Source organism: Zonotrichia leucophrys, chromosome 1, assembly GCF_028769735.1.
Source record: "Zonotrichia leucophrys gambelii isolate GWCS_2022_RI chromosome 1, RI_Zleu_2.0, whole genome shotgun sequence".
NCBI lineage: Eukaryota > Metazoa > Chordata > Aves > Passeriformes > Passerellidae > Zonotrichia > Zonotrichia leucophrys.
The window spans coordinates 8,098,813-8,112,576 of NC_088169.1; the positions used below are offsets into that span (position 1 = coordinate 8,098,813).

The window sequence follows — 13,764 nt, forward strand, 5'->3', positions numbered from 1 at the left end:
TTCTTGATCCTTCTGTGTTGATATGTGTTACCTGATCTATGCATATGCACTGTGGATATGCATACACCTGATTTCAATAACTATCCAAAATGTGTCTCCTCAATGAAGGAATCTTGTTGGCACACAGGGAAGAGGTTCTGCTGCAAAGCAGCTGCACAGGTTGTGAGAAACTGGGACCACAAGCATTTCTAAAACCTGCAGACTATACTAGGCGGAGGAGAAGCGGTGAAATTTTAGATCCTTTGATACAAACCACAACCATTTCAACAACAACTAATTCAGCAAAACTAATTCCCCAAAAACAAGCTATAGAAAGTGGGGGTTTCCTGCAGCAGTTTGAGACTTGTAGATTAACAGCTCTGCTTCTGTCCTAGGTCAGGACATGTCAGCAGGGCATGTGTCCCTGTCTCCATCTCTGATCAATCATGGATTTTGTGGTTGTTGTTGTTTGGTTCATTCTTTTGATTTTACAGATTGTGGGGGAAGTTGTTCATTTTCCTCCTATTTCCTCAACTCAGAGTGCCTGTCCAGTAACATGAGAGTGAAAGTTCAGTGGATTTTTGTAAAAAAGTTTTGTGATAGTATTATTTTTAAGCAGTTGTAGGGGAAGAGAAAAAAAAAAAACTCATACAGAGCTTGTGCCATGATTTTTGGGTTTTTGTTCATGCACAGAGACTTTTCTTCCACAAACTGACTATAAGGGTGTGCTGCCTTCATGCTGGTCAGAAGGGGGGTTTTAGACATTTTTGCAAGGAGGAAGAAAGGAACTAAGGAAGGGGTAGTGAAGGGCATTCATCTATTAAAATATTTATTTGTTTAGTTGCATGTGAGTGCACTTAGATGTAAGCTACAGGTCTGGTGTGTAAAACAACACTTCTGCATGTTTCTTTGCCACCACACTAGGCTGGCTTCTGTCATATCTGTGGCTGGATTTTCAGTGAGGGGTAGCTGGGACAAAGAGTTGACAAACTGTGTGAAGGTGCCAAGTATGGAGACAGGAGAAAGTGGAGTCTTGCCCACTGTCAGTGCCCCTGTGTGTGCAGGATGTAGAAAGTCTCTCTTCAAAATTAAGCATCAGTTTCTTGCTGCCCTCTTTGTCCTCTCCCGCACCACTTCCTCTTCCCCCCCATCTTTTGTTGTTTTCTATACATAGTACTCTCCTCTATGTTCTGTCTGCTGTTTGGAAACACTTAATCTCTTGTTTTCTTTTCCTTTTTCTTTTTTCGTTTGTTTAGTCCCTTTCTCCTGCACCTATTTCCTTTAGTTTCTTTTCTGACTTCACATGCCTTTCTCTCCTTTCCTGTATTCCTTAGATGTTCCCACCTTTTTAAATGTAGTTGTAAATCCCAATACCCTTCCTTTGCACCAGCAGTCTTCTTTCTGAATTGTTGCTGTCATCTCCATAAACCTCCATCTTTCTAGTTCTCTTACTGCACTCTTCCTGATTGTTTTATATACATGCAGTGTATGGATATACATATATTTCTTTTATCACTGCCTTATTTGCTTCCCAGTAGCAATCACATAACTGTATGCATGTAGGAGCTTATTTGTAAATTTATAGTGTGTCTAAACTTCACTGTTTGATTTCAGTCCAAGGAGGAAGAAGTCATGAAATGCCATATAGCTCAAATTTGAGCAGGACAGAGCCTTTACTTGCCTTGCATGTTAATTACACTGCTGTGGATATGTAAAACATGTATCTGCCACCTTATTTTAAACTATTATAGTCATGTACATGTGTACACCTGCTTTGGCTGTCATCTGTTCCTGCGGAGTCAGTTGCTCTGGAATACAGTGAACAGCAAAGAGCAGCAAATTACTGTGTGAGATCAGAGGCATCTCAGCTCCAGTGATTCTTGCAGATGTTGCAAGTGATGAAGAGCAGCTGGTGCTCAGCTGGCTTTCTCTAAATCTGAGAAGTTACATCAGTTAAAGTAGTGGAAGGGTCTGCACTTTATAATAATGCCCATGCTTGTTTTTTCATGAGGTTGTATCCTGTGACTTCGTTTTGTCATTCTAATATTTGATCTCTGTAAAATTTAGCAATTTCTGATGATTTTTTGTCTTTTCTTGCTGGATGTACTACCCTCAGACCTCTTCATAAACAAAGTAGAATTTAAATCCTACCTTCTGAAATGGCTGTGCTTTAAGAGCCAGGATTGGTCTTTTAACTTCATTTCCAACAGCTGCCTATGAGAAGGCAGCCACGAGATGAGGCTGAGAGAAATCAGCTTCTGTTTATTGTAGATTGGCTGGCTTAAGAACTGAACTGTGACATATAGAGAAATTGCAAATGACAGCAAAGCCTTTCTTTAAAGTCATTTAAATACCACTGTGAAATCTTCAAGACACAATTACTTACCTCTTTACACAACATGAAGAATAGTTGAAAACCCAATCAAATAAAGATAGTTTATAAGAATGAACAGGATACAGAGGAGTGGCTGGTGTCATGAACTTCATTTTATGTGGTTCTACAAATGTAAGAGATTTAGACTTTGCCAATGTCTCTTTCATAAAAACTTGCTAATAGTATAATGATTATTATAAGTTCTTCTGCAGAGTTATTTCCTGGCATAGTAATTGCAGGAGAATGGCAAAAAGGTGTTTCTAGTTTTGTGTTTAAACAATGTCAGGCTTCTTGAGTTCTGGGTTTTCATTACTCAGAAGTGAATTTCTGCTTTTTATGACGCTTTACATGAGGGTTTGTAATCTTCAGTGTCGAAAAATCAATCAAGGAGTTCTTTTGCCCTCTGTCAGAAAGTGTTTGCATTAAGGATGTAGTCTGTGCTTTGTAGCAATAGCTGAGTCTCTTTACCTAAACCCTTTATTCAGTGTTGCAGATCACATGTCACATGAAAAGAGGTTCCTGATTCTGTTTACTGCCTGTTACATAACAGGGGGAGCCAGTTATACCTTCCTGGTGTGCTGAGAAGCCTCAGAAAAGCAAACTTTTGGGATGCTTTGTATACTGGGGGGACACTTGGCTACTGCAGAATATGTAGGCAATTTTTGGAATAGTATTTAAAATTCTCTTTTACTCTGTTCTGGGGAGAAGTAAGCAACTCCTCCCTACCTTTAAAGTTCAGTTTCTCTAGTCAAACCACCTGTTCCAGACCAGAATAGCTGCATGTTGTAGTAACAACACTGCTTTACCAAGGCTTTGCCTACTTCCAGCCTGAAGAACCTGTGTCCATAGCAACTTCAGGTGCACTGTATGACAACTACAGGCTCTAGAGACAGAATTCAGCTGTAACAGAAAACTATTTTTCACTGGCCATCTCCAAAAATGAGGTGGCAGAGCCTTGCACAAAATACCTGTGGAAACTTTGACTACACAATGTGAAGATAAATTCCCAAGTTTCTGCCTCACAAGGCAAATGTGTCTCTGATAAATAACAGATCTGCCTCAGTAGGCAGAAAACTGCTCAATTCATGTCTGTCTTCTCAGAAGTAATTGGGTATCATCCTTAAGAAGTCATTCCACTAACTGTAAAAGCATTTTATGTACTAGTGGTGACTGCAGGAGACTGTCATAAGCATTCTAATGTGGTCTTTCCTCTTTTTTATATATGACAGCTCATAGTTTTCAACCTTTCACAGTTGGCAGTCCCCAGGAAACTCTGAGTAGCTGCAACCATTCTTTCTTAGGTTTTCTTATGAGAATACAGGGAAGACAAGGTTGTGCATGGCCCAGAGTGTCCCTGCTCCTTTGACACTGAAGTAATTTCTGTGCATTTACAGGAGGATCCAGAGTCTTCCCACAGAACCATGTTTGGTGTGGATTTTGTTACTGTTTCTGCAGAGAAGAGTCTTCTATTTATATCACTGGAATTGCAGCCTTTCCTGTGCAATTGGATCTGGTTTTATAGTAACTTAAGGTGCAGGGTGAGATTCATCTCACCCAAAAGTTTGGGCTGCTTGAAAATTCTGGGACAGTGAGCAGCATTTTCTAACAAAGTTTAATTTCTGGAGTCTTAAAAAACAAATGAAGACACAGCCAGTCAAATTAGTCAACTTCCTGATTTTTCCTGCCTTACTGATATTTATGCATCATTCTAATTTTCATATTTCTAGATTCTGTCTGTAACTGCTACAGACCATGAGAAGTCTGAGATTTTAGTTTGTATGACTGTAATAATTCACTTAAGTCCTTTATCATCTGTGATAAAGGTTAAAGTGGGTGCACTTGGAATGTTGAAAAGAGTTTAAATCCTATTTCAAGAGGATATAAGTTTTAATTATAAATATTGATCAGCTTTTCACTTTCCCCAAAGGTTAAAAATTTAGCTTGAATATGAATCTTTCTAGAAACAGGTGTGCTGTAAAGGTTGGTTAACTTCATTTTATGCAATATCTCTTCCCTGAATTTAAAACTCTTCTGAAAGGGACTTTAGACATTTTAACAGATGTCTGTATCGAAGAGAGTTTAAGTGTTCACAAAAATTCCTGTAAATTTGTCCTCTCACTTTTTTTAAGCACTAGCATGCTGTCAGTATATTGCTGCTATGCCATTTTCTCATACAGGTGCACATTATTTGTAAATGAGTGAGAGGCATGGCAGTAGGTGAAGCATAAGTTTATAGGTAAAAATAAAAACATAAGGTAAAAACTGTCATTTGTGAGATTAACAGAGCCACTGTCACAAAGTCCCATCAGATTTCTTAAGGACATTCTTGGAAACTTTATTTACAGTCTCCTATTCAATGTGACCAATGTACAGGAGTAAAAAAAAGAACTAATGATCAAACCCTAATTTTTTTGAATTCCCAAATATTCAAGAGGTTGTTGAGATGCAAATATTGCAAAATCATAATTTTCATTTCTATTTCAAAGCCCTCAAAGTATTCCACAAAAGAAAGTTTGCAAAGGAAATAAAACTGTCAAATAAGGAATGTGGTGGTCCAGAGCATTTGGTGTTTCACAATAACACAGCACTGCAGGCAACTTTGAACACCCTTCTTACTGGCTCCAGAATTGGCTCAGGTTTTGGGGATTATGGGCAACACTGAGCAGTATTAGAGGCTCCTAAAATCCCCAGGCTCTGAAGTGAATCTTCTCTTGGTATTTCCTTAAATACCCCAAATACACAGAAAGGGCTTTGAACCCAGAAAAAGAAGCTTTGCTTGAAAATAAAATAAATAAAAATACCTCTGAGCACGAAAACAGCAGAAATAAAAGAGAATTTTAACAAATTTTCTTCTGCCAACTGGATGCTGAAAGTCAAGCACTTTTCTTCAGGCTTGGAGATCTGTAATTCCATCTGTCTTTAACTGATGTGCTGAACATGGAAAGGAAACAGTTCAGTCCTTTTGGGGTCCCTGGGTGGGTTTTTTTCCTTGCCTTTGAGGCTTGGCTGTGATCTCTCCATCCTCTTACCAGCAGATACCAGTCCTTGCATTTCTTCGGGTTTCCTGTTGTGTCTCTGGCAGAGGGATGTGGATGGTTCCTTTCAGATGAGCATTCTTCTTCATTATCAAAGAGGAAGCAAATTTTTCTCTTTTTTCAGTGCACCCAACCTCGTGCACAGCAACTACTAAAAGTCAAACCATTTGTTTTATTTGCTGACAGCCACAGATTTTTAAAGAACATAAATTAGTCCATCAAATAGGTGTAAGTAGTCAGAGACACTTGATGGGAGAGAATTAAGTTTTATTGTTCCTGAGACATGAGCTGTGAGTGAGGGGGATATTGTGGTTCTCAAACCTTGTACAGAGAACTGTGAGGAGAATTTTAGGCTGAGGTTTGTACTAAATGGGATGCAAGAGTTTCTAGATTTGTAATTTATTTCTCCTCAGCCATGAGGTTGCAAGTCTTATATAGTAGTTTTTGTGTATTTTGTTATGTTTATTCAAATTTTCAAGATTTTCAGAGAAATAAGTTAACTTTTCCTTGTGTGGTTAAGAGGCAATTGGATATATTGTTTTTATTACATTCTGAAAATGCAGTACAAAAGCCTTTGAGTTAAGGAGGGCTGATAAGAATTGTTCATGCAACAGAAGATAGAATTTCAAGGAATGCAGCCATTTTTTTAGATGTTATCTGTCTTGTCAAAAACACACAGGCAAATGTATAAATAAACAAAATAAGCATATTGATGAGAAATTAGTGAAATAGAGAATGTCTGGAGCTCAGTATCCAGAATTAAGAATTTGTTTGTGAAAAAGCATTCAGTTGTTCACTACCAGACCACCACAGCATTGCTGCAGACTCTGACTGGATACGCTGCCTCTTACCAGATGCTTTTACCACAGTGGAAAAAGTGAACACATGATCCATGGGTTTTGAGATGAGCCAAAGTTGGCATCCTAGTAAAGCACATAAATGGCAGCCACCACTGATACTCTGATTTTTAAACAAGTTGTTTCACACAGAACCACTGCGGGGTGGTTTACTGTGGGTTTGTGTTGTGTTTCTTTGTCCTCTCCTGCTGAGAGTTCAGCTTTCCCTCATGGACTTGCACCTTCCATAATGCCTCCCATTTCTCCTTTTGTCTCCATGCTCTCACTTCTCTCTCACCCCCATGCCATATAAAAATCATCCCCATCGTCCTCTGACCCAAAACCATGCCCTGCTGAAAAAGCAGGGTAGGAGATAACCAGGCAAGCAGGACAAACAGAACAAAAACACATTACAGCCTTTTTTGTCCCCCAGGATTCAGCAGTCAGGCATTTCTCCCTCTTCCCTCCTTTATCCCGATGCTGATTTTAAAAATATTTTTGAAAACATTGGTTCTTCCTGATTTTACCAATGTTTGGGATTTGATTTCAAAATAATTCTTACTGATGTTTCAAAATTGTACAGTATGTATTTGAAGTTGTCTGGCAGTTCAAAAAGAGAAGTGAAGGTTGGGGTGGGAATGGTGAGGACAGGCCAATAATGCAAGTGACTCCATGAGACATTGTTGGAAGCAAGGCTAAAATAGAACAAAGCTGAGCTTAGTAAAATCAGGTTTTGACCTCTCTCACATTAAGCCATTTCTTATGTATAATTACATTATCTGTGAGCACTTTTGATATATGTAAAATTTATTCAGTGATATTTCCTGTTAAAACTCCAGCTTTTTTAAGATCCTATTCCAGTTGTACCAGATGAATTGAAAGTTTCCTTTTCCAAAGTTCAGTTTACCATGAGCCTTTGCTTTATTGATTTTTTTTCCTCTTTTTTTCCCTGTCTGTTGCCCCATAGGAGCAGTCTCACAGGTGCTGGACAGCCTGGAAGAAATTCATGCACTTACAGACTGCAGTGAAAAAGACTTAGATTTTCTTCACAGTGTTTTCCAGGATCAGCATCTTCACACATTACTAGATGTAAGTTTTCTGTGATAAAAATTTGAATGTGTTCCTGGATCTGTTGTCCATTGGATAACATTTTGTTTTATCTTTAGCATATTCTCTTTTCTTGTTTGATATCAAAATCAATTTCTTTATTTGTAGAATGTAAGAATCCTCCAGCACTTTATGCAAAAATACATTTTTAGGACTGCAATATAGAGTATTGTAGGATGTGTAAGTGATTAAGAGTTGTAGTTAATAGGTTTGCTATAAAATAATTAATCAGAAATTTTTTCCCCTTAATAAGGGCTAGATTTTAGTTTTTATTTTAAACATGAATTAGAACTTTATAACTGTGCGTGTTCTATTATTATTATTATTATTATTATTATCATTAAATGTACTAATCTTAGGCCAGGTCTGGGGATATTCTTACAAGTTTGAAATTTTTTGTGTGATGCATCAAGATATGCTCATTTCTCTTTCACACTTGGACATGGTATGTTATAGGCTCAGTCGTCTAAAATCTGTATTTCTCTGTGGTTCTGGAGAGCTGCTAGTCTATAAGGCAGTAATATCTTACTGGAGTGCCAAAACACTCACTGAATGACAAATTCAAAGGCACACCATGCTGTCAGTGACTTTGTATGTGCACAGCACTGAGGTCTAAAGTAAAAGTCAAAAAAAGTAGCAGAAAAAATAGTTCCCTTGATGTTTTTTTTCTGGGATACGTGGATACTTCATGTTGAAGACAGAGAGCTTGCTTTTAGGGAAGACCAGCTTTTTTCAAAGCACTGAGAAAAAACTCCAGATGGAACCAAATGCACAGAGGCACCTTGGCAGGTGCTGTGGCGCAGCAGTGACGCATCTGCAGAGCAGCTGGCACTGGGGAGCCAGGGCTGCCAGTTCTGTGGGTTCTGACTGCTTTTACTCTAAGCCAGTTGTGCTGCAGTCCTGTGGGCTGAATAACCACTGGTAGGTGAACAGCATCTTTTATTTTAATGTTGTTTGAGAGTAAATATGTTCTGGTAACAGTGTACAGTGAAGAATAAAAAATGGTAGGTGGGCATAGTGAAATGAATTTAAAATATGCACTCCTGGATCAAACCAAAATGTTTGTGTGATCACATGGATGATGACCTTTTTAGTACAATGTCTAAAACTGCACAGCTCAGTGAATATCACAAATCTAACAAGATGTGCGTTTTTCACCCAGTGAAAGAGCCACAGGAGTAGGAGCCATTCCAGCTGTCTGATCTGCAGGTAGATGATGATGTTTGTAGAGACTTGAGAGAGTTTCTGCAAAACTGTTGAATGCTCTGGTTCCTCTGTGCAGCTTTGCAGGAGCACAAGCTGAATATAAAAAGTGCCACAGGTCCTGTGGTGTGCAGACTCTTTAGAATGTAGTGAATGATTTGTACACTTGTTACTGTTTGATCAGTCACTTGAATTCTGTGCATTCTTGAAGTTCAAGGGATTCCAGTCTGGAGGTGGCCCCAGCTCCTGGCAGAGCTTCCCCACAGCTCTGCTGCCCCTGGGACTGGAGCATCCAGAGAGGGGGATGGCTGCTCAGTGATGGTGGCGTTGCCCTGGCACAACAGTGCAGTTCTCATCTTTGTTCTCTGATAACTGTTCATGCATTTTACATCAACAGGCATTGCATAAAATTATATGGGGCACACAGGAGGAAGGGACTAGGAGCTCATGACTTTCCTGAATTGCATCTCCAACAACTCATCTTTGCAATTTGCATTAAAATATGAATATTTTTTCCCAATTTAAGTTCACCTACCTTGTGTCCTAGATGCTTAAATTACTTTTTATATGGCATGCTGCAGTACAGAAAGGTGCTCAGTTAATATGAACAAGGAATAAAAAATCTGGAGAGGAGTAGAAAATGAGTGTAGTAAGAACCAAAATACTTGTGTCACTCATGCAGAAAGGTTTTAGATATTTATTAACCATTATTGTGTTATCAAATAACTTTTTGGGCTTTGGTAAACCACATGGCCTTAGTTTCAGTATTTTTCAGGGTAATAGGTCTGCCAGACATTAAGTCATGCTTCTGCAATGCTTTTGCTTTTTTCTGCTCTTGACAGTACCAGTCAGGTTCCTGGTACTTCATTCATAACCTGGTAATGCTGTAATGATATGTTGTAGCTTTTCAAATAAGAAAAAACAGCCGTGAATTCGTACAATTTTCACATTGTTCATCACAATCATTCTCATAAACAGAAAGGGATGCATTTAATTGCACCTTATAAAGATATCTGTGAGAACAAAATGACATCAAAAAGCATTTTTCTTTCATTATGCTATGTGGAAGGGCAATGATAGAATCCTCCCAAGGATACTTTGGTTAGAAAAATACAGACTAAAATTCTGAAACAATGCAATGTCCTGAAATAAGTCTTCTAAAGCCTGAAGCAAGTTTCAGTATTATTTGGAAGGGTAGCTTTTTCATGTCAGTAACTTACATGTGGGAGATTGATTTCTGGTTTTGTACCAATACTATTTCAATTTCTTTCTCAGGAAAAATCACCAGTTCTACTTGGAAGAAATTCTGCCAGGGAAACTTTTAATTCCTCTTAAAGTATTTGGGGTTACTGAAGCCTCCAGACCAAGTAACCCACAAACCATTATGTGCCACTAAGTAGGAATTTTCTATTCTGTTGTGAAGTTGTGGCTGTCACTTTGCATTAAATACGGTTCCTCTTCTGTGGCCATTTTCCACAGTTAAATTTGTTCTCATGTTCCTACTCTTTCTCAAGAGTTATCCTTATTTTTAGATTAAGCACATGATGGTAGATCATGCCTGCTGCTGAAATATCTTATTTTGCCTCTGAAATAACTTTTTCTGAAGGCCAAGAAGGAAAGAACAATCATTTTGTTAAGGCTGCAAGTTACCCATCTGTTGGGTTTTTTTCAGATTACAAAATAGAAATCTTCTTTCTCGGTAATTCATTAACTTGGGTGTTATGAGGACAGGCACCTCTGAAGGCCACAGAAGGCATCATCCGATTGATTCTTTTTAATTGAATAATTTGTTTAGGTAACTTCTTAAGGCTCTCTTCTAATTTACTTGGTGGCCAAAAGTGTTCAAAACAAGGGGAAAAAAGGTGCCAACTGCTTAGAAAGTAGTTAATCACTCTCAGCCAAATTCTGCAATACAGAAGCATATTCTGATGTGGGTTTGAAGAATAGTTTCATTGTGTGGTTTTTTTCATCATTTTATAGAATCCTATTATTTGTGTTGAGTGGGTTTTTTCCTGTACAGAAGTTTCACATTTCATTTTTAAAAACTTAATTGTGTTTGCTGCAGAGAGTAAAGGCCCTTCTAGAAACAGCCATATAGAAATATTCACTGCCTAAAAACTCTGTTGTTTATTAATTGATTTTTTTTAAATTAAAAGAGTAACTTTGGTTTGGAGGGATTTTGCTTTTCTTTTGCTCTGTTAAATGTGTGATGATCAAAATTTTGATGAATGCTGTAGGACATTTCTCTGTGTCACTTAGAAATGTCTGGATTTATGACTATATAAAGCTTTATAGACTGTTTCATTCCAGCATCCAATTTAGATGATAAAGAATACAGTACAGTATATAAATAACTTAATGGAAAAACAGAGTTAAATTTAAGTAGTGAAAGCAGTTTTTTATTACCATGGACAGATTTTTAGAAGCCTTATCAAATGCTTGAATTCAATTCTTTTTTATTGACTTTCATGAAAGACATCCTGGGAGACACTGCTGTCCTGTGTTAGCAGGACTGATAAAGAAGAGTTTTATCCATGGTGTTTTATCCATGATGTTTCATCTCTGTCAGTGCGTCAGAGGGATTCTGCTCAGATGGAAACCCAGGAGCTGCTGCTTGGTGCAGCTGCCTGCCCTGAAGGAGATGAGAGAAATCATTCTGCTGTGCTTTGGTCACCTCTGCAGGGCCCTGGCTGGGCTGACTCTGAATGCACATGTCCCTCAATTTACAAGTGAGATTTTCACCCAGCAGGAGAACAATATCAGCTTTTGTGTGACTGGGGCCTCTCTGCTGGCTTTGTCTGCATCTGTCTGTCCCAAGGCAGAGATAGTTCCCTAGGCTGATGTCTTTTGGCTGTGAATTTTAAAAGTTTGTTACATTAATTTCATAGATGGAATCATTGAGGTAAGTTTTGTTATTTCTGTGATAGAAATGTTACAAGCTTTCAAGAAAGTTTATTTTACTTTTTGCTGGCTTAATACATTACACACATATTTAACTAAAAAAGGATAAATACATTTTGCACTGGCCATTTGTATTATATATAAGTGTGCAGCCACTTCTTTCTTTTTTTAGTTTAATTTATATTCATAGTGAATATATTTAAGGCATGCTGATTTCTCAAAAGAATCTCACTTCTGTGTCTGCTATCCTTTTCTGCTCATGGTTGTGTTTCACAGGAACCTGCATCTGTGCACACTTCAGAGTTTCCTTAGGATTTCTTTTGAACTCTGTCATCCAGACAGATTTTGTCCTGAAGTCCAGACTTTTAAGGAAACATATTTTCCTTTTTGCTAAAATGAATGTTGTTGGAACCTCAGTTTAGCTTCTTAGATGGTTGGCTAAAGCTTTCTACTGGGTTTATTTTGGTTTGTTCTGTTTACCCTCCCAGGCTGGATGTTGGCACAGTAAATTTGAATGTCCTTTGTAACAGTTGCAGTTATTCAGCAGTGTCCAGGCAGGGCTGATGCTATAGTCCTCTGCTTGACAATGTTTTAAACTCTCTATGTATTTATCCCTGATCTGCTCATTTTGAGCAAAGTGAATTACTTTAACAATTTTAATGTATACTTAATAATTTAAAAAAGGGAGGGAGACAGACAAAAATACCTTTAGATTTTTCTCCTCAGGTTGCTTTCATTTCCTTTTTTCTTTTATTTTAAATCGTGAATAGTCTGGTGGAATATCTATCATATGATGTAGAAATTAAAACTAGCAGATAGGTATAAAAAGCTTAAATATTTTCCTAGATCAGCCAGTTTTGCTGTTTTGATGTGAATAGAATTATTTTATATGTGAATCACATAGTGTGGTGTGAGTTTTTTTGGATGCACATTGGTCCTTACCCTCTTGAATACTGATTTTGTTAGCACTTATAGGAGGAACATGTTTTAGTGAAACCTGAATGCTTCTCTTTTGCAAAAACAGACCACAAAGTGTGTTATGGATGCCTTGCTTAAAAGCCCTCAGAGCATGTTATGTTTAAGTGAAATATTACTTTATCATTTTTAAAACACATTGTTTTCATATTTTTAATTGTCCTTTATTTCTTATCATTGTAAGACAAAAACACATGGAAAATATTTGTTAAAAAAAAAAAAAAAGCAACCCAGAAGAAAGTATGTTGGCAGGAAGGCACCTTGCTATTTGGGGAATCAAATCTGGCTTTTATCCCAGAGCAAGGCAGCGTGCTCAGCCCCAGGAGTGGGAGGGACTGTCCCACTCTGCAGTGGGAGCTCCTTTCCCAGCACTGAGACAGAGCAATGGCCAAGCCTTAGGGAGAGCTGGGGAGGATTCCTTCAGCAGGTGGGCTGGATCCTCACCACCAGAGCAGTGCATTTGTTCTCCAACAGGTAACTTCTCTGGAAGCTCTCTCTGAAAGAACACAAAAAGCAGAGGCTGTCCTGGAATTCCTTCTGCATTATTTCATAATCATTCTCTAAAATACTTTCAATTTTCATCTTCCATTGTACCTTTGCATTTAATTTTCTCTGCTGCTGGGATAGGTGGATCACTTTGCCACTCAGCATCCTCTCATTGTTTTCTTGTTCTTCCTGTTCCTCTGCCTTACAAATGAAATGGGGAATTTATTTTATATTTAGTCTTCAGAGCAGAAGGCACTGTTCCACATTTTTATAATATGTAATACTGATAAGTGAGTGAATCTCTTAAACCCAAGGCTAATACAAATATGAGCCAACAGTTACTTTTTTATTAATTGAGAGTAATTTTTGAGAAATTTATGTATCCACCACTTTCTAACAATGCAAAATTCTGGCTCAGTTTTCATGATACTGTGAGAGTTACTTTGTTATGCTTAACCTGTTTTCTTTTTCACTAATATTCTGTCATTTTGAATATTTATAAGCTTGATACTGATGTGGTGAATTCTCGAGTGAAATTCAGCTTGATAATGTATTTTAAATAGGAATTTTAGTACTTAGCCATTCTTCTTGGCTTGATGTCATCTCCCCTGTGCAAAAGGTGTGTCATTGTGTCTGTGTGCACCAACATCTCTTACTCCAAATCCATAGACTTCTTTTTTTTTATGGAACTAAACATTCCCATTATTTCAGTCTGGTTTTAAGTTACTGGGCCCTGATACATCAAAGAACAGTAGCACTGTGTTCCTGACACTTGTGAAATATTTAATTAACTTCATTGATATTGTCTTGAGATAATGAGGATCAATCTCATATTTAACTTTCTACATTTTCTTCACTTCTTGTGTTG

General features: G+C 37.8%; 1 protein-coding gene across 10 annotated transcripts in view; it reads left to right on the forward strand.

The window, feature by feature from the left end:
* The window catches only part of CASK (calcium/calmodulin dependent serine protein kinase), a 191,013-nt gene that overhangs the window by 129,671 nt on the left and 47,578 nt on the right, over positions 1 to 13,764 (forward strand). For all 10 annotated transcript variants that reach the window (XM_064706397.1, XM_064706406.1, XM_064706424.1 and 7 more), the window contains one exon: positions 7,192 to 7,313. In XM_064706397.1, the coding sequence (XP_064562467.1) occupies positions 7,192 to 7,313 (122 nt within the window). The remainder of the gene's footprint in view (positions 1 to 7,191; positions 7,314 to 13,764) is intronic.